The 21,439-nt window shown below is 39.3% G+C and overlaps 1 protein-coding gene across 3 annotated transcripts in view; it reads right to left on the reverse strand.

The window, feature by feature from the left end:
* Window positions 1-21,439, reverse strand: part of LOC129728117 (protein O-mannosyl-transferase TMTC2) — a 463,464-nt gene that overhangs the window by 258,989 nt on the left and 183,036 nt on the right. For all 3 annotated transcript variants that reach the window (XM_055686518.1, XM_055686517.1, XM_055686519.1), the window contains exon 4: window positions 6,142-6,694. In XM_055686518.1, coding sequence (XP_055542493.1) covers window positions 6,142-6,694 — 553 coding nt within the window. The remainder of the gene's footprint in view (window positions 1-6,141; window positions 6,695-21,439) is intronic.

The following is a 21,439-nucleotide window of genomic DNA, read 5'->3' on the forward strand; positions in this document are numbered from 1 at the left end:
TTTCACATTAAACTTCATCAAAAAATCATACATAGAAGCTAAGGCAAAACAATTGTTGCACTGAGTAATCTAGATGGCTGGTACCGTATTTTCAATCCATTGCACACTGGAAAAAAATGAACCCAAATTACCACTAATTAGAAGCCGCTGGGCTGGCAACCTGAAATATAGCATTTCTTATGTAAAATTGGTCAATAAATCGATTGGTGATATATTCGTTCTGTGCAGGGCACGGGAAAGGGTCTATATTTACAAAAATGCGAGAAAATAGGGTGAAAAGAGGAAAAATAGACCATTTCCCGTGCCCTGTCCAAAATGAAACCATCACCAATCGATTTGTTGACCAATTTTACATAAAAGATGCTATATTTGTGCATTTAGGCTGCAAAGAAATAGAACGATACCCAAAGGTGACCTAACGGGAGTTCAAGCTAACACCTTTAGTATCAACAGCCTTGGACTGGATGGAAGCGAAGCCAAACATGGATGTTCCATAAAAAGTGATTGACACAGATCGTGTTATGTGGAGCAATGGAGGGCCGAGTCTTCCAGATGGCTCAAAATCGGATCTCAGACTGGATCAGTGGTTTACGGACCAAGTATAGAGGCAACTATTTCTTTGCGTGAGTGACCATCCGTTATACGCAATATACAACAGACATGCGAAAAATGGAATCTGGCATTACTGGCATTATAGTCAGCCACAAGCTGACTAGTCTCCTAGACTAGTCTGGGAGAGGATTGCAACTTCTCGTCTCAATAAAGTTATGCTACTTTAGGTACCCGGTCGCTCCGGAATCAAAGGAAATGAACATATTAAGACAATTCATTGTACCTACACTGCTTATGGGTCCCTTCACATTCGCTATCAAGGGCGAATTAAGTACATGGGGAAAGCTGGAAATAGCATCTCATTGACAAATGCACAGCTTTGAAGATAAGCTGAAGAATTTTTCTACCCCAACCTTGCGGTTTTCAAAAGGCTACTAAGCTTAATTCGTAGTGAACTATGCATCAACACGGGACTCTTCAGTGGACACTGTCCTGCTCTTTATCGCTCAGAAAAAAATCGGCAAAATCCCAACCGAAAATTGCCGCTTCTGCAACGCCGAACCTGAGAGCTTTGCTTTCACCGGGCTCTTGCTTCATCAAGGTTCAAATTCTTCGAAAGTTAAGAGATAACTCCATACCAGTCTTCCTCGGATTTAACCACCTTGGGATGCTCCCTTAGTGCCTGCCTAATAATAGTCCAGTATTCGATGGGCTTTAGTTCTGGTGCGTTGAGGAGAAGGTGTTCATGTTATGTGGTTACCAAAGTGACCTTATTGGCATCGTGAAGAACAGTAGCCCTGGAGGTTGTTGAAAGTCCACCTTGACGTAAATCTCATCATCCATGATAAGACAATGGGGCTTCGTCAGCATCTTGGTATATAGGCCCTCAACTTTCTCACCTTATTTTGCCGTTCGTCATGATTTGGAGCCTTCTGCATTTAGTACATATATATGTCCTCCCGTTCTCTGCGCTGTAAATGGGAGACTTGGACGGATTCAACTTTTATAGACCGCATTTCTCCTTTCGTTCGATGCTCAAAGTTCCGTTGTAACGCAGTAATCACACTCACCGTTGACTGCTTGATTCAGAGTTGTTTTTTGATGTCCTGATGAGAGAGAGAGTAGAGGGTTTTCAAGGTGCTTGCGCAAAATCAATTCGCAACGTTGCTTTTCGGGTGACAATGACTGTGAATGAAAATTCATACTTTTCAATATAACTTCTTCCCACAATTTTATATATTTGTTTGACCTTCTACAGAATTGTGTCATTTTTATGGTTTTATATTTCAGCTGAAGATTGTAAAACACAATATTTAGGAATAGCAAAGTTACTTGCAAAAGTACGAATTTTTATGCAAAAGATTGTTTTCAATTAAACAATCAAAGAGACTATTAGAGTCACTTAGATTTTATATTCTTTTGGTGCTTTCGGAATATCGAATAGCTATCTGCGTTTTTTGCTTACGTATGAGTAATTTAAAGTTGACCCGAGACACCGTTAATGGTTGAACAACTTTTTATTTCTTACTGCAGATAGATCAAATGTTCAGTGAAAATATATATATATATATATATATATATATATATATATATATATATATATATATATATATCTGTTTGGCCAAAAAATTTGATTTGAGTTAACTTTGTATACAAAACTTTTTTTAATCACTAAATCGACCATTCTCGAAACGGAGCGCAGTATAATACATAGAAACTTTTCTTAATAAGAATATCATCAAAATCAAATTTGAGGACGCTATTACTTTAGAGCAAGAAATCAGCGAAATAAAACACTGTGCATGGAAGGTAACGCAGGGCTAGCCGGATAAATCTTCACTGAACGCTTTCAATCTTATCGACGCATCTACGAGATTCCAGACAAATTGAAGTATGAGCAGGCCCGGATTTGAGGGGGGGCAAAGGGGGCAAATGCCCCGGGCCTCCCGATTGAAGGGGCCCCCCTAGTCCAAGGGCGACCTTTTTTTTTTTGCTCGTCACCTTCATGAACATTACCTCTAAATGTTTTAAGAAAAGGGGGCCTCACAAACAAATTTGCACCGGGCCCCCAGCGTCTAAATCCGGCCCTGAGTATGAGACCTACTGGGCGATCACGATTCTCAACGCAGATCATTTCCCGTTGTCTTTCGCCGTTAGCAAGGTGGTTTGTGAAAATTTATCAAGCCAGTTATGTACATGAGCGACAACAACGGACCAAATTTTTAAGCTGCGCCAGATTCTCCACAAGTGTCGCGAATCAAGTCCCCACGCACCACCTATTCATCGATTTTAGGGCCGCTTACGACACTATCGACCGAGTGGAGTTCTGAAAAATTACACTGGCGAATAAAGTTTTTGCCCTAGAACTAAAACTGGACAAGATGGAAGTTTTATCCAGCTTTCAACGTTACCGCTCGTAGGCGGATGTATTTGACTGATAATAACGGTTACACAAATTCAGTGGAACCTAAGCTAGTTCAGTAGTAAAAATTTAGTGGAACTTAAACTAGCTCAATCAGAATTCGCATTGAACTAATTTTAGTTCAATGGAAATATCCATTAAGCTAGTAGTTTTAGTCTATTCCCAAGAAAGCTGGATAGCTGTTCAACCGTTTCAGCATATTTTGGCGCCCCTAGCTAGTTCGAAGTTGCGTCAAAAGTTCCCATCCCTTTTTCCTCGGAAGTTAACCGCGCTCTTCCTTTGACCGATGTATCGATGGAGACACCTGGTTCACCACTGCACAGTAGTCGAGGTAAAGAATGTAAGGGAAATTTAGATCTAGAGCTTGATAGTAACACGCTAGTGAAAAACTTACTTCCACGAAGTTGTTACGTATAATGAAGCGCTTATTTCATGTTACCACAAATTGGAGTGACCAAAATGTTCGATGACACGAAATATCCAACATTCCTATTTCTTTGTGGATAAATTTGAAGATTTCTCTACACAATGTTGTAGCCCCGTTCATTTTGAGAAATTTTGTAGAAAATAGTTTTTCTCTAGATTTTTGCTATCGAGGTCTTAATCCATATTTTCCCCTAAATTCTCTCCCTGGATCAATGTGCGATATTGAACTAGGCGTCTCCATCGATTCAGCAGTGAAAGGAGATGCACGGTTATCTTCCGGGAGAAACATGTGGGCACGCTTTCGGACTGGATAGGGGCACCAAAATTCACAGGAACGGTTGAACAAATAATATCCTTCTTTTTTTGTTTGAGCTCTAGGAAAAAATCTGTAGTCACCTTATTAAAATTAAGTGAAATATCTATAATTGGCTTATTTTGAAATGAACTATTCCATAACACCGACAGTCCTACACGCAAAACTTTTCCTTATTACTTTAGAAGCAATAGCGCAAAATTGACTTTTGGGTAATAAACCTATTACTTAAAAGGCAATAAAATTCTTCCCCAGTCAAGTAATAACACATACTGCCATATATTTAGCACGTGTTGTGCGAGTACGACTATCTAATAATAGTCGTTTCAACCACATGCAAGATTTTTTTTGTCGAAAACTGCTCCCTTTCCATCTCAAGCAAAAAAATCACACACCGTCGCATATGGTGCAGATGTTACATGTTTCTTCAATCTCCAATTCATCCGGTGTGCGTGTATTAGTTCGCATACGGAGTAGAGAAAAAATATGACAAGAGCTGCCAAGCAGCATTTTCTCCGTCATAGAGTATGCAAACGTTGATGATTTCAAAGACTTGAAATGCGCCCTAAAATGACATCACGATCTGTAAACTGCGTTAGAGAAAAACAAAAACATTCGATTTCTTGCAAGCTATCTACAGCACATAATCATTGGCTCTTGGAAACTCATTTGGACCTGTTTGAAAATATAAAATATAAAAAAATATATAAATATAAAACTTGTGCCCATCCAGAACAATATTCGCAACTTCGGCAACTCTGGTCAGACAGTATTACATATTTCCATTTCAAGTAAACACTGGGGAACGAAACGAAAGTGTTTCTAATTAGACATTTGGGGTTGACGGGTGAGATTCTCATTATGTGTGGATGATGGGGGCAAAATGAATCTGATCGTTGCATCAATACAAATGCAGCGAGTGAAGTCTTGCCAACACATGCATTGTGGTGCTTGGCTGTATGTTCCCTCCAGAAACACATACAAGCGTGTGGCCGTCATAATTTTTATTACTTTTTGTTTGTTACTCTTTGTGTATAATGCGCAGTCATAAGACACAATGAGTAATAAAAAATTGCCCTAAAGTAATAAAATGTTCCCCGTTTGCGTTGGGTGTAATGATTCAGTAAGTCGCTCTGTCTGGAAGAGTATAATAGGAGGGATGTTTTGTATGAATGACAAACAACAATACAGGTGAACTTCTGAGGGATGTTTCACCAGTAAAAAAAAAGTAAGTAAATACATATTGATCGATAGGTGATTTTTGTCTCGCATTTTTGGTGTAATAATTAGCATATTTTTTTCAATAAAAAAATGATGGAAAGTTGAATTGAAGTTCAACTATTTGGCAAATTTCAACCAGTCACGAGCTCATTTTCTTTTACTCACGACAGCTCATATATCTTTTCACTTTCTATTTCAAAATATCAGAAAGTTTTGTTTTAGTGCCAAATAATACACGAACGAGGATCTTTGACCGCTTTGAGTTTACTTAACGAAGACCGATTGAGCGCAAATTGTGCATAGGAACTGTTTTTCGAAACTTTTGAGCTTTACTGCTATTTGATCGGCGTGCGACCAAATCGAACACGGCGATATTTTTTTCAATTGAGTTACTATCACCATTAAAAAAATAATAACTTGGCTTTCATTAGAAAACGAAATAATTTGAGCAGCTCATGACGATAGTATAACATAAATTTTCTGTAGTAGCTTGCATTAAACATACGGGGTGGTCGACCTTGAACGCATTACATTGACACCCTAACATAGACTGAATAAGCTAAATGTAAACTACGCAGCCCTGTCCAGTTTGGATGAAAGGTATACAAACCGGAAATCATTTCGATAAATCAATTACTACTCGTATTCATCCATTCTGCTCGTACCAATTCCGGCTTTCACCAGTACAGCTTCCCCCCTGTCTTTCCCTCCCGCCCTGAAAATACTTTGTACCCGTTTGTCACTTCCATCGCATGGGGGTTTACAGTCGGCTTCAGCCATTTTGCCTGAATACTGTATAATGCCACCGCCGGGATAAATATTGCACAGGTTTGCCACCCACTGTTACGAAGTGCGCCGGCTGCTGCAGGATCAGTTGCAACACAGACTGGTACCCGGGATGCAAAACGACCGACCGTCTGCTGCAGATGGGACGAGGAATTGAAATTGTGTGAAAAACTCGAAGACGAGAACAATTGCACGCAGGGCAATGCGCCGGTTTGGTTGGCCGCAGGAATAAGACATGGGAAGGCGTTTTCCCTACCACTGGCGGGCGACTTTCTTCCGGAAGGTAGATGGAATAAAGCGTATATGTTTAAAATTAAATGTGTAATGCTTGGTGTTGTTGCTCTTCGTTGCTAATATATAAATATGTGTTAGTATCGTTTTGTGTGTGTGTATGGTTATGTGTACGTGCAAAGCGACGTACCTTATCTCTGGAACCGGCGTATCCTTTTATGACATCATAAATTGCGCAAACCACTAAAGCTGTCACAGCAGTTTCTTTGCATAGGACGGCGGCGGTAGCCAGCAGGATGGTAAACCCGAGCGCCAGCCAGTGTCGTAAGTCGGTGCACTGACGCCAGTGTATGTGTCGGATGTAGGCAAGTAGTGCGAGCAGGTAAAAGACACAAGCCGTTAGATCTGCCCGTCCAACTACTCCCGCAACAGCTTCGGTGTGGATCGGATGAGCCGCGAACAGCAACCCGGCGATGGCCGCACCGTACCGCGACGGGATAATGTGCCGGGCAAGCCGAACGACCAGAACCGTGGCCACGCAGTGCAACAGCACGTTGACCAGATGATATCCGACCGGTTTGAAGCCATCGAGCAGGTAGTTGATTTTGAAACTGGCCACACACAGCGGCCGGTAGGAGCCGTGCGAGCCGGAATCGGTCAGCGGTGTGCCCCAGAAGTCATTGTGCAGCATCTGGTACCAGGCGGTAGAGCTTAGGACATCCGGATTGCCCAGGACGGCTCGCCTGTAAAATGAGAAGGTAGAACATGTAATAACGGTGGGCTCTAATGATATTGAATCAAATTAGTGAATTAAAATCGCTCCAATCATACGCTTACAAAACTACAAAGTATGACCACAAGGACACCAACACACTCACGTTAGGTTTTATTAGATGCATATTAAATATTTATGAGAAATTTTGAGAGCGCAGTTGCTCTATATCCCACGCTCGAAAACAAACTTATATCACATGATATATTCCGACTGAACCTCTAAGGAGGAGTTCACCCCGCACAGATCTGATGGATAATCTAGCAGGTTTATCCGGAAGGACCAGACGATGGAATCAACTCACACACATACACGGCTGCACACATACCTAAACCCGCTAGCATACCCACCAGAAGAAAGTTGACAGCAACTGTGCTGGTATGCCTCCCACTCATGCTTTGTTTCAATGCACCGGTATTGCATTTACGGAAAAGGTCGGCAGCCGTTTATAAATGAAAACCATTAATATAAATCCTTGTGCATATTTGATACAATTATTTTCTCATTAAGTTTGAATCAACTGCGGTTTCTCCATTGTCGTCCGATGAACTCTCGCTCGCCCACCCCCCATATCGTTGCTGTCTGCTTCTCGCTTGCCCTCGCTACTTAGAATGAGTCTCCCGGGAAGTCCATGACAATCTACACACATATTGTAGATTATAATAATACAGAGAGCTTTATGAACTGTACGCGACAATGAAGCCGCCCTGGGGTTCTGCACTGACGAGACAACAATGGCAATGGTCTGCAATCAACCGTAGAGGCCCATTTGGATGGGAATTCGTACGCTTGCTGCCGGAACCATTCATCTACTGTGGCTTCAAATGTTAGTAGAATTAGGAGCGAGATTGGCTTCTATCGATATTGTACGAAGCGAGAGGAAGTAAAGTATCGCCATTTTCAAAGTTATCAGTTTTGAGTTATGTATCAGGTTGCGAATAATTGAGCGACAACGATGGCAGAGCTGACGAAAAATTCCTGAAACATTCTTTTGTTTATTTTGACTCACAATACTTTGACTATTGATTGGTTATTTTTATATCCCAGAGAAAGACAAAAAAAGTTCATGAGTGTGGAGAAGTGCCTAATAATTTAACGCTTATGTATTTACCGTGTATAAAGCAGAGTTTAACAAATTTCAAACGATATAACTTTGATATAACTCTACCAAGTTGAAACCAAAGGCTTTGCATTGTACATTCAACAGTGTAACCATCTTCTGTAGTAAAATGTTTCCGCATTTATCAAACCCACGTCTTGTAACTCAATCAAATTGCACACAAACACATAGACGTAAATCCTTCCATGCGGGCTCGTCTTAGTCAAAAATTTCATCCCATAAAATCGATATCTCACTGCTTTCGGCGAATCGACAGTTTCCGACCAGTTAATGTTCTTTTTCAGCACATCATAAAGCGATAAAAAGAGCTCGCAAATGGTCTGCGAAGTGGCCCGAAGGCACCGTGCGCCCGGAATATCAATCAGCTCGGTATGGGAAAGTTAGCTGCCAGAGAGAGAGAGAGAGAATAAGACACCGTGTCGCGTCCTAGGTAACTCTTTAAAATGTTACTCGAATCCCGTTGCGAAGCTGCCGGCGGATCTTCGCTACTTAGTTGAACCTCGCCTTCTGCGATACGGAAGACCGACCATCCGGTGGAAAAGTAACGACGGGACGGAAAGGATGGAAGTTGATCGGTGGCCTCGAGCTCATTTCTTATTCATCGTCGAATGTCGATACGTAATAGCAATCAATTATTTTCATAAGTACTAATTTGAAATTAACTTTAAACTTTTTGATTGCTCTCCTAGCGCTCGAAGTTCGTTTGTCGGTGACACCATTCCGGAAGTTTTGCGTCAACCGAAACTTTTAATGACGCTGGCCTGCAGGAAGTGTCGATAGTTTCGATTTTCTTGGCGAGCTTTTCAATAACTCTCGGTCCCGGTTTAGGCTGCTAGGCTGAACCGGGGCAAAAGTTTACTGTTGAGTTTGATTTTTCCTTCCTAGTGCTGTTTGAAATAATTATGACGTCTAGAGTTGCAGCTCCGGTAGCTTCTATCGTAGTTTGACTTTGAGTTTACATGCCTTTAGAGTTGCTTTGTGGGACGTGTTGGAAGGTTTCCCATTCGTTCGTTTTCATTTTTAGGGCATCTTCAGCGGTGGTCTATTTTTGAAACAACTTTATACTAGATTTACACCAGCGAAATCTGAATAGAACCAGCTAATATAGACCAACTTTTCGTTCTCCGCACCGGTGTTGTATATCTTGTTGTTTTAAACCGCTGACATCTGTCACACTGTCAACATTTCAATACCCCATGCTATCAGTTAATGAGACTTGTTATAATAAAAAACACTCAATATTCAACATACGGAAACTCGATAATTTTTACGCACATTAAACGATTACTTTGGCAAGACACTTTATCACAAGACTTTATGGATTTGACGGTTTGACCCGAGCGTCAGTGACATTTCTCAGCATTGATTGGTATAATCGAAATTCCTGCTACAAGTAGGGTTACGGAGGATAGCGAAAAATATTTGATCGCGTAGGTGTTCATCTTCCGTTTTCGTCTCATCAATCTTTCAAAATCTTGCAGTTTCTAAAACTTGGTTTGGGTTTTGAGGATATTGGGTGGCATTGCGCAGCTTGATTCGAACAATTATCGAGTAGGTCACATACTGCCAGTTATGCTTCAAGCTTAAAAGGAGCAGTCATTGTCATTTGTCCTGCGGCTCATCTAACCCGCAAATTCAAAAAATACGAAAAACGAAACATAACGCCCCCCAGCGATCATTTAGTTTTGTTCGAGTTGCTTGAAACAAAATGCTCAATGTCACCCCAGTATTTTGAACGTTTTCACTTCAGTGTCTTCGAGGAACATTTTTCCGGCCTCTTAAGTTCTCCTCTAGTCCAAATACAATTAAGGCGAATAGCCAACATATTTGTCATCCTGGTGGTTGCAAACCAAGTAGTTGAGCCTACGGTTATGGTCTTCCAGAATTCCCCCTTTTGCTGGTCGGTTTCCTTGAAGCCAGAAACGACAAACCTGATCACTTTCTTCTTCAGAAAAGCCGCAAAAATGAATTGTGAATTTTTATAAAACAATCTTTGTTTTGTTTATTCCCCAACACTCGCAAAACGCTTATATGGAAATAGCTAAAAATGAGGTATTCAATTAAAATATGACATTTTACCCACCTATTGGTAGCGTACAAAGGGTTTTAGAACGATCTATTTCTTGTTCCAAAAAGTGACAAAAATAGACCAAAACGTATACCAGTTTCAAATTTTTTCAATTTAGATCTGGTATAAAACAAAATTTACAGCACCGGTGCAGCAGTGAATTTGAGTTTGTTCTAAAAAAATAGAACAAAACAACGATTTGGACCACCGCTGAAGATGCCCTTAGAGTCGTTTTTCTTTACGTTGTGATCACAGGCATTTTGTTTAGGCGTAGGCAGCATCATATATAATTCAGTCTCCGGAGAAATAAAGTCAACGGTTTATATCACCTGTTGCACACCGTGTCTTGTGAACCCAACTTCGAGCAGAAGGTCGAATTTCAGCTGACGTATTACGGCTGGAAAATCTCGTATTACTCTTTCCTCTGACGTGGCACACACGCACGATTCACCATGAAATCAGCGTTCCAAGCTGGCCGGTAGGTGGAGAGATAGTCTAGGATCAAGACACCAGACATTGGGGAATTGTCGCATGACGCATGATAAATCACAACGTTTTGACGGACGCCATAAATTTCCCGTGTTGCTCGTGTCTCTTCATCATGGAAGCTCCGCACGGCTGACGGTTTAGTTTAACCGAGTGCCATTGTCGAGTTTTGTTGCTGCATGTTGGTACCGTATAATCTTCGTAAAAGTATTTCCTGCTAGTATTACCTCCGGAGCTTATAAATAGAAAATCAACTGACACCTCCAGGCGAGTTGGACGGCCGCGATGCTGGTTTGCTTTTATGATCGGTCCAACCAGGTCCGAATGGATGGATGACAGCGCACCGTGATGTAGACAGACAGGGTTTAGAGTGTAGTTTTTGCGAGCCTGCAGACGGCAAATAATGGTTCCGACGGGAATAAGCTCGTGTAAATATGTAATCCGTGATCTATTCTCTTATTGCAGTGGAAGTAAAACCAAGAACATACACATACACACATACATCGGAAACACCGTACCATCTGGGCTTCGGGTGATTTGTTGAGTTGGGCAATCGAAATGGCATTTATGGTACGCCTGAGAACGACGTTGATGAGTTCACTGTAGAGCGTGCATTATGGAGTCAATTGCAATGTCCGCAGTGTCTTGGAGAGAATTTGAAAACATAACCTGATTTAATCCATATTATATATTTTATCAGAACTGTTTTGCAGTTCAAAAATTAACAAAAGCTAAACAGTTGATCCACCAAAGTTACAAAATAGCTAAAACAACTCAACCACAACGCTAGTCTACCATCACTCTCTAGTCCATCTCTTACGCTCCACCCAAAATAGCATGATGCACCGACATAAACCAAAAATTTCGTTTCGAAATTATATTAAATTTGTGTTAGCGACGCGTCTGCATCGTTTCCTTGCTAGCCTTGCTATCCCAACCAGGCTCGGGGTACCCAGACTCGCGAAAAAGGTACACACTCGTAGATAGACTGTGGATGATGTGACTGGAATGGAAGCGGAAATACATTTAGATTTATTTCGGACACGTTCGGTAGCACTGAAACCGGATGTCGAGCGTCGCGGCATGGCATGTAGCAGAAGCCAACGAACGGAAGAAACCGGTTGCTGACAAACAACGGCTTCCAATTGTGGTTTCTTCGGTCAAAAGTGGCTCCCGAGCAACGTCTGTTTGGTTTTTTTTGCAGCATATCAGAGAAGAGGAACAGAAATTCTGGTTCAATAAGTCAAATCATGGCTAGTGCGGAGAAAGTGAATTGGTGGATAATGTGTTCTCGTAATTTAATAACAGTTTGTAATACTGGAAAATTAAAATTGATGAAATCATTGTTTTATGTATGTTATGTAGGAGGCATTAGATGCACAATAAAAATCTAGCTGTTTCCTTTTCAAATGCAACTTTTTTTTAAAACAATAGTCACCTGTGAATCATTCAAAGTATTGCCCATCATTAGTTACAAATTTGTCATTTTTTCAGGCAGAACTCGAATATTGTTACGATAAAAATGTTCGTCTCATGGGGCGATCCAAGAATCAAGCTATTTTTTATGTCTGCGTAGAAGCAAAACTGCTGACGGAACAAGTAAAAATCGGATCGCAATATCTATGGCATTTGACGAGTGAGGCAAGACTAAACGTTTTTTTGTAAGCTTAACGACTTTTGAAGAACAAGTCCGAGCGGTGTCATGCAGTTGTTTTCATATTGTGGCCGTCAAAACCAAATCGTATATAAATGAAAGAATGTTATCGTTAATATATCTCAACGAAGTCGAAATCGTATAAAGTGCTGATTGTATATTCTGCGCAGAAGTTAGTTTTTAGTCGTATTTAATGTCGGAACCTTACTGGTTTACGATTTTAGGCTTAGAATCGTGAGACAGTATGGAATAAATCACTTTCAGTCGGAAATAATCTTATATTGATACTTATATAAAATAATTGCATACAACTATTCCTCAGTACGTATATCGCCTCCAAAACAGTACGTATATGCTGTTTTTGCGCATTCAATGCTAGTTTGTGTGATGCATATAAGTACGAATATTTCAATCGAAACACGAATATACGTATAAAAATGTTGACTGGGTGGTCCAGCCAAAAACACAGCATAGCCTTCTCAGTAAGTATATTCGGCCGAGTCGACGACGTAGAAAGATGGCTCATAACTTTCTTTTCTTTTCTTTTCAGTATTTTTCTATTAGAGACTTACCAACAGTGCTGATTTTCCCCAGCAAAATTCTTCGAAAATTACAACCAATCATTTTCAATTTTCACTTCCAATGATCGCAGCATTCTTTCAGATACACTAAATTTTCGTCCTAGGAACGTGCTGTTATACTCAGATGAAATAGATCGCGCGCATCGTTCACGGTTACGGAATCAAATTTGACGACAAATCCAACCAAATGATGTTCACTTCAAAGCGAAAAAGAAAAACAAACAGTCCACTCAACCAAAATGAACCTTACCGAAACACTTTTTCACTGACACTGACCGATGCCTTGACAATCTTCGTTAACTGATAAACTGATTTTGTTGTCTTGCTTCCATCGCATGAAATATAATGAGGTGTTTTGACAGTTCACTTCCATGCAAAAAGAGGGAAGGGAGAATTCTGAAAGGATTGTAAAAAAATAACGTTTAAGAATGCTTTTCTTCACTTTCACTCAAGAGTGTCAACAAATATCAACCCTGTACCAACCATAGTTGAAGTCCGGTTCCGTTGGTTAATAGATCGATATGAGATATTTATTTTTTTGTACATTCCTAATACGGAATAGAAACCATGAAATCGAGAGAATGATTTAACTTGAAAAAAGGCAGAGCATGAATATGGAAATATCGTGAAGCGATGAGATATTGTTTTTATCAAATTGCAATTGTGATTAAAATCCGTTGCAGATGCACTGTAGTTTGATGTTTAATAGACATAATAATACTTCTTAAACCTATTACTCATAGTAGCTCACCCAACTTACTAATTAATAAAACAAATTCATTGAAAACGCAAAAGTTACACATTTGTGCCTCAGCCAATCGTGACGGGTGACAATCAAAAATCTGGAATTTTTTCAGGGCTTTTTTACACCACAACAAACACACACAAAGAGGAATGAGTATATGTTTATGAAAGCTTTATCTTTCCAGTATTGCCAGTATTTTTTGTTTTGTTTATGCATGCTCAGTTCGGTTCAAAATGGCGTCCAAACAACGAGCATTTCGCAAGTGCATTGTACAGTTCGCTATGAACTGCACAACAGTGTTAGCAAAAAGTAAATCAAAAGGTAAACCATTTTGAAAGCGAATATCTTCCGATTTCTATTTTGTATGGCTTCCTGCGAACCTCAACTATAATCCGCCAGGAAGGTAATGGAAGACCGGCCAGAGTAGTGGACAGAAAAGGACTTTTTCCTTTTTGTCAACTCATGGTTCTTTGGTTATCAATCAAAAAATATATACCAAACGAATGTTTGACCAACATTATTATTCCATTCCTTCCAAAAAAATGAAAATTATGTGTTTTGCCAGAGAAAATATTATCACAGCACATCAAAAAAACACAAACGTTTATGAACAACTACTCGACTCCATTTGTACCCCAAATACGCAACCCAACAAATCCATCTCAGTGACGTTCCATCGAAGATTTCTTCAAGATTCTGGGTTCCTTCGGTGCAAAAATACCTGGAGATCAACAAATTGCGAACAGTTGATCTGTAGAATCAAGAGATGCATTCGAAAAGTGGACTTGAAGGCCGAACAACGCTCTTTTTTGGCATCATAAGAAAACTTCGTCAGGAGGCCGGTAACGCACCTTTCTCAATTGTTCAATATTTTTTGTCAGTTCACAATGGATGTATCTTCATGAGAAATAAATCAGTCTTTTTTAAGTTCTTCCACCTTTTTTTGACAGCTGTAGAAAAATATTTCAAATTTTTAGTTGTCACCCTTTAGAAGTTTTTCATTGTTTTGCGAATTATAATGCATGGTTTTTTTTTTGCCTACACAGTGATTTTATTAAACCTACTATAATACATTAATGTCGAACTCGTTTTTGCAGCCGGGCAGCATCACGTGATACTGTGATTGTTTTATGAGTGGTTTGATAGTATCTGTATATGTCTTGGTTTCCGGTGAATAAATTTTTGCTACGCGAATTTTTATCATACTTTTCTACTGTCAATCTAATTAGTTTCTTTAGGAAAAGTTACAAAAAGTTGAGCCGAGCTTTCAAATTTAATTGCAAAATGTTGTCCCCCTTAGCTCTATTTTCGTCCGTCTCATTTTATGTTCTAATCAATTGTTGGGTTCTTTTGTCAATGAGACGTTTAGCTTAGCTTAACTGAGACTGACTGCACATATCAATGATTGCTACTCCGCGATTAATTTGAAAAACATGAAAAAATTTATAAAAACTATATCTATTTTACATGTAAAAGCATACAGATTTATTTTTTTAGTATTTTTTCTTAAAACTACTCGACTGGTATAAAAGTTATGAATTTTCAAAAATAAAATACATCGAATAAAGCCATTTTCAGGGTCACCTTGTTTCAGAGCTGGTCGTCTTAAATTTCCAACGGAAAGATAGGGGTTTGATAATTTTCGGCGAAGATCCATTTCTGTAATTTTGAGCACAATTGAAGCACTTTGGGCGACCAGTTTCGACATAGGCTGACCATAAGAAACGGCTTTATTCAATGTTTTTCATTTTCAAAAATTCATAACTTCTAAACCAGTTGATCGATTTTCGAACTTTTTGGGTCGAATTGAATGTAGTTTTTTCTGGTTTCAATAAAAAATACTAAAAAATAAATATTTGTGCTTTTACGTGCCAAATGGATAGAGTTTTTATAGTTTTTTGTCATGTTTATAAATTAAATTTAGGCTGATACAAATTTCGAATTCTTTTTATGTCCAAGGTTATCAAAGTTAGCAAAGGGGGTGGCAAAAAATAAATATCACCGAGACAAAAAAAAAGGAATAATCTTTGATCAAAGTTTGTGTGCAAGTTATGACGTATGTAACTTGCACTCAAATAAATGTTGAAAAATAACACTTTATTATTATTATTATTTATTATTTTTTTAAGGGGGGGGGGGTGACATAAAATGAAAATGAAATTTGTAACGGCCTTACTCAAATATAAAAAATAACATATTTTAAAAAAAAGCTTGTGTAGAGTCAAATATGCGCTTCAAAATACGACCAAGGTCCATATTTCTGTTGGCCTCAAAAAGAATGACAAACGAATGAAAAGACATTTTTTTTTATGAAAAATATAATACGATAACAGCATAGCAAAAATTTAAAGAGCCCTAAAAGAGAGCTTCGTAGCCGCAAGGTTACAGAGTCCGCTTTGATAAGCGAGTTGTCGTGGGTTCGAATCTTAGTAGAATCAGGCCATTTGGTTGTCAAAGGACTTTAACATGGGTTCATTCTCAGGCTCTCTACTACATACCCTACCTTCAAGCTGAATTCTATAGTACCCTTCCTGACTTTCATCCTAACAAAAAAGTCCCTCTTATAATAAAACTGTTCTGAGTAACGTATAATAGTTCTCTTCAGGGAATTGTAATTATGACGCGGTCTTGGCTGGAGGAACTAAATTTCGATACGACTCCTTCCTCTTGACAAAAATATAAGTCCTACTTATAATAAACCTGACCAGAGGTGAAGCATGTGTACCTCTTCAGGGAATTGTGATTGTGACGCGGTGTTGGTAGGAGGAACAAGGTTCGATAAGACTTCTTTCTCTTGACAAAATAAGTCCTTCTTATAATAAAACTGATTTCAGAAATATTGACCCTCTACAGGGAATTGTAATTGGCGATATTGGCGCGAGGAACGAGGTTTCGATAAGACTCCTTCCTCTTGACATAATAAGTCCCTCTTAGAATAAACCTGGCCAGAGAGGAACGATAGGTGTAGCCTCAGTTCAGGGAATTGTAATTTGGCGATATTGCTAGGATAGAAAAGAGGCTCGGTATAGTAGAGCAGTAAGCTTGAAATGAAAGGGTAAACTCTCACACACAAGCACGGATGTAAATAAAAAAAAAGCGTATCATTCACTTCAATAGTGATACTGCCAATAATATGAAGTGCGGAGTACAGAAAACACCTGGGCAATATCACAATAGATCAAAATGTCTCTGGTCGCAGTGATGAGTCCACACAGAGAAAAAAAGAGCCCTGAAAGTCATTCAAAGATAATTTTGATGCGAAAATATGAATAAAAAAGTTATAACGAAAAATGTGTTTTTTTTCTGAATCGGTTATTTTGAAAGATAGAAATAACTTTTTCATGCTAAGTTGCCTAAAATAAACGGATCTATAACAACTTTTTCTTCTTGAGCTTGAGCTTGACGACCACACATTTCGTAGTTGCTCCTCCATGATGGATCTGAGCTAGTGAAGTTGCACAGGAAACCACGTGTATGGCAACTTGTTATTAGTTTACCATCTTCAATGTACAACAATTCAGTAGTTTCCGCTTTGTATAGATCCATAACGGCGCCGGCAAGGTCCAAGGTAAAGAAGGAGATTGCAAGGAAGGAGGTGTCACATTCGTTGTTGTTGGAGATCGAGTTTACCTCTGACTCTCCACGACTGCGACGGAAAGGTAGGGTTTGGTCACCGTGGTAAGTGACGGAATCGAACGATGTTGCGCGCGACGTGATTTCATTACTGAGGCAAGTAATCCGTATCTTTCTTTTCAAGCATCGCGGATCTATATGAACAGCGCGCGCGATAGATATCCGATATGCGACACGCTTATATCAAAGTAACGGGTGAGCAGTCGCCGGTTAAACTGTCAGACTAAGACCGAGTTCATTTCCGAATTTCTGCAACTGCGGCGGAAAGGAAGGCTTGTGTTGTCATGTCTCCGTGGAAATTGACGGAATCGAACGATGTTGCGCGCGGAACTCGCTCACTACGAAAACAAACGAGCGATGTGTAGCTTTCTTGTCTTGAGGCTCGCAAAAATCACCTCCAACTCGTATGTATATACCGGCTGACCGTTCACCGTGAGAACTGTTTTGGTACACTTCGTAAAGTCACTACACATCGAAAACCCATAGATGAGTGAAACTAACCCTAGCCGAAGACGCGTTTACACCGGAACATTATGCACGATTACTCTATTCTTTTCTATCGACTCAAACGCACACGGATATGGTGTTTCGCACCGATTCTCTCTTACAAAATCATAAAGGTGCGCCGGAAATCCTCACTACGAAAGTGAACTAGAACGAGGTCGACGTGTCCACTTATATGATGAACAAGCTATGCCCCCTATTTAATATGAAAATGGCAAAGTATCATGCATTAAAAGCCTGATGAACTTGTAAAAATGCAAATGTGCATATTGAACAAAAGAGAGCTCTAGATTTGTAAATTAAATGCTAAACTTATCACCATAAAAATAGCTGCGTCGCGGTCTCACGTCGCGCCGACGTACAAAGTTTTAACGAACAACTGAATAACGTTTATGCTTAGTATTATTTGTCAAAAATCACAGGAGGGTTGTGTGCAAAGCCACGACCGCAAGGTTGAAGTAGAATACTTTTACACAGCTCTACTTACGACTGTACATTAACCTACGGCCGGGCGAATCGGTTTGCGCCGCTTTTCGCGTTTAGCCTGGCAGAGGCCTAATGCGCACGGCCAACACAATAGAAAGGTGTTTTCACATTGAAAATTAGACACGGCTTTACTGGAGTAGGTGTTGGCAAATGCATCAACCGCTAATACCGCCGCTATCGTACGAAAGTCAGCCTGGCAGAGGCCTGAGACGTGGTGACCAACCACAGGGCAAGTGATTTGTTTAATTTGAAGGCAGCCACAGGCGCAACCCGCTGCTATCCTCTGTTACTGCTGAGTGCTGATATCTGCTGTCAACTAAGTGGACGGTCCATCCAGTTCACCTTCCGACTAATGAATGTAGCTAGTTTTCCCAGAAACACTCTTTTATAGCCGAAGGGTGCTACGTAATAGGCCACGCCTTTCAGTTCAGGTTTACCATTTCCTTATGTTCTTTAGACGAATTATTCCACAATTCGCATTTGGTTTTTGTATCCAGCGAATAAACACCGATGGTGCTCTCACACACGCAACGGTTTTAATTCGTATCTTATTGCGGTTTGTAACATCAAGCGATTTCGTTTGCTCGCTGTTGCGTGTTGCATCATGTTGCAACTTGGCAGCTGGGAGACGACGAAATTCTGTTAATGCTGATTGATTTAATCGACTTCATATTAGCTCTGCATAGTCGAACTAACTGCTTTTGTGAATGCGTTCTAACAGGGCAGTTTATTATTCAATGTCGGTTATGCTGATCGCAGCCTTTGCGCTGCCTCTACAGTGGGGGGTTTACTAAATAAAGTGAAAATTAGACAACTACAACAGAATTTGATTGCATCCCGCACAGAATGTCTGCTTGTGTTGATGCCAGAACATTATTAACCTTCAATTATATTTTTATTTGCCTTGAAAAAAGCATTTTGTGGTACAAAATCGGTTACTGATTACAACTTTTGAGCTGCCCTAACATTGGGGGAATTAAGATACACGGACAACATGTACTGTGGAAGCTATTTCACATTCAGTAAATTAGACGGGCGCGACAGATTTAAATTGCTAGGATGCAACACAGAATGCTTGCTTACGTTGACAAAAATTATTAACTCTCAATGACTTGTTTATTTACCTTGAAAAAGGCATTTTGATTTCCAAAATTGGATTTCCTGATGGCAATCTTCATGCTGCCCCAACACGGGGGGGAATAATGGCTGTCTGGCGACACACGCTGAGAAAAACCGCGCTGCTCCTGAAACGTGGTGACCAACGACAGGGCTAGTGCTGCTGCTAAGGAAGGACGACTGCTGTTGTCGCTGTCTAGAACTATTATGAGCGGCTCCGGCTGAAACAGGCTCTAATATAGGCCAAATAGCATGTATTCAATTGCAAGGTATATGATCCTGTCGACCGTGCTTGGGAAGCAAGCATATAACGACCAATCAGGGGTCGAATTTTTCGTTTTGGCAAGGCTTTACTATTTTCAGTAGAACAATAGTGTGTATAATAAAATTACTATTATCTTGTTTTGGGAAGAATTTTAGAAGATTTTCCAATCTATTGCTGCAAGAACGAAGGAAATCCATCGAATACTAACCGATTTATTAGCATTTGAAATTGGACATATTTTTCACTTTTTTCGGTTTTAGATTTTCATTTCACATCCCTATGTAGCCGAACTTCCTGAGAGAAGTATTCTATTTCAAAACTAAGAAATTCGTAAACTGAAAGCAAAAAAAAAAACAAATAAAATGGCTGTAACAAGCATGTTCGGTGATTCATAGCATCTCGCATGTTAAGGAAAATAATACTATTCACCTACCCGAATACACCCTCCAATAATCAACCCTGACTTGACAAAAACTTCGCGATTTAAATCTCTAGATAGCCCCTAACCACAAGCCGATCTCAAAAAATCCGACATTCACCAGAGAAAAAATCTCCTTCTATTTATTTTAGGGAATTCATATTATTAATTTATTCTGTAATAATTCGCAACAATAATAGCAGGTGATATTGTTTTTCATCTAGCAACTATGCGGTACCTGGTTTTTTTTGTTTCAATTTGAAAAAGAAAAAAGCATAAATCAAATACAAGAATAAATAAAAACCCCTGATGCTAAGCGCATAAATTCACCAAACTGGGCATCGATGATTATAGCCATTTCTTTTTTTACCAATAAAACAAAGAGTAGAAAAGTCTCCCGATAATGCAATCCACAAATGCAAAATCTACTCCTACTTCCCGTGTGGCGCAAGATAGGGCATCGAACACCTTCCACCGGGGATGCGCCCGAACAACAATACGCCACAGCAAAAAACAAGAACTTCATTGTTGAACAACTTTTCCTTCTATCTACAAAAATAAAAAATATCACCCCAATGTATGATACTTTTGCAATAGGTACTTTTTTGTATATACAGTGCTTTTTCGATTTTATCACGGTCAAACAAAATTTTACCGTGAATTTAGCGAAATGATAAAAATTGGATTTTTGTGTTGAATTCAATTAAAATTTATGATATTTTGAGTAAAATGATGCGCTTCCAAAGTTCAATGGAATATAAGTTCAAGATACAAGCGAATAAACAAAAAAAAAAATAGTTCATAATATTTATCTACATAGCATTTTCACGAACTTTTTCAAGGTAGTTTACATGCAAAATCAAAATGATTTGTACTGCCGATTTTTTAGCATAGTTGGAAGAGTCTAGTGCTTGTTTATGTGAAATTGGAGAACCGCTAGATTTTATTATTTTTTATTCGACGTCTTATTTGCACCAAACTGTAGGGCTATTTGAGATATTAATAGATCTATTTCCCAACTGTACGAATTATACGTAATTTTTGCTCCAAATCTAATGAAACACGTATTTCATGATTCATTTTTCACAAAATTGTGACACATATAAATTGTAACAGATATGACACTTGGTTGCCCTATCCAGAAAATTGATCAAATAAAATGAGTTCTTAAAACTATACACATGACAGTATACACATGCAAAGGCACAAGTGATAATTATGTTTCAAATACACTTTCTACAACTGGAAGTGCATTATTCTTGATTGAAGATTTTTTTTTCGAAAAAGCGTGAGAAAATCGAGCGTGAATTTGGCGAGTATAGATAAACACGACTGTTGATAAAATCGAAAAAGCACTGTAATAATTTCGCAGAAGAAAGTTTTTCTCTAAAATATTGCAATCGAGCTCTAGATCCAAATTTCACCCTAAATTTGGTTTCTGGATCAACAACGGCATCGGTCATGTCCTTGAAATCGACGGAAAGAGGAAAGGAATGTTGGCATGACCCCCAACTGTTTGGAGATACCTTTGCAATTCCACAAAAGTCACAGGAAGGAGATTTTAGTTAGAAGGGAATCAGCATTCACCGATGATACATATAATTTCTACCCGTATGTATTTTACTATTTCAGATTTATTC

The sequence above is a fragment of the Wyeomyia smithii genome, chromosome 3 (genome assembly GCF_029784165.1).
Source record: "Wyeomyia smithii strain HCP4-BCI-WySm-NY-G18 chromosome 3, ASM2978416v1, whole genome shotgun sequence".
NCBI classification, from domain to species: Eukaryota; Metazoa; Arthropoda; class Insecta; order Diptera; family Culicidae; genus Wyeomyia; species Wyeomyia smithii.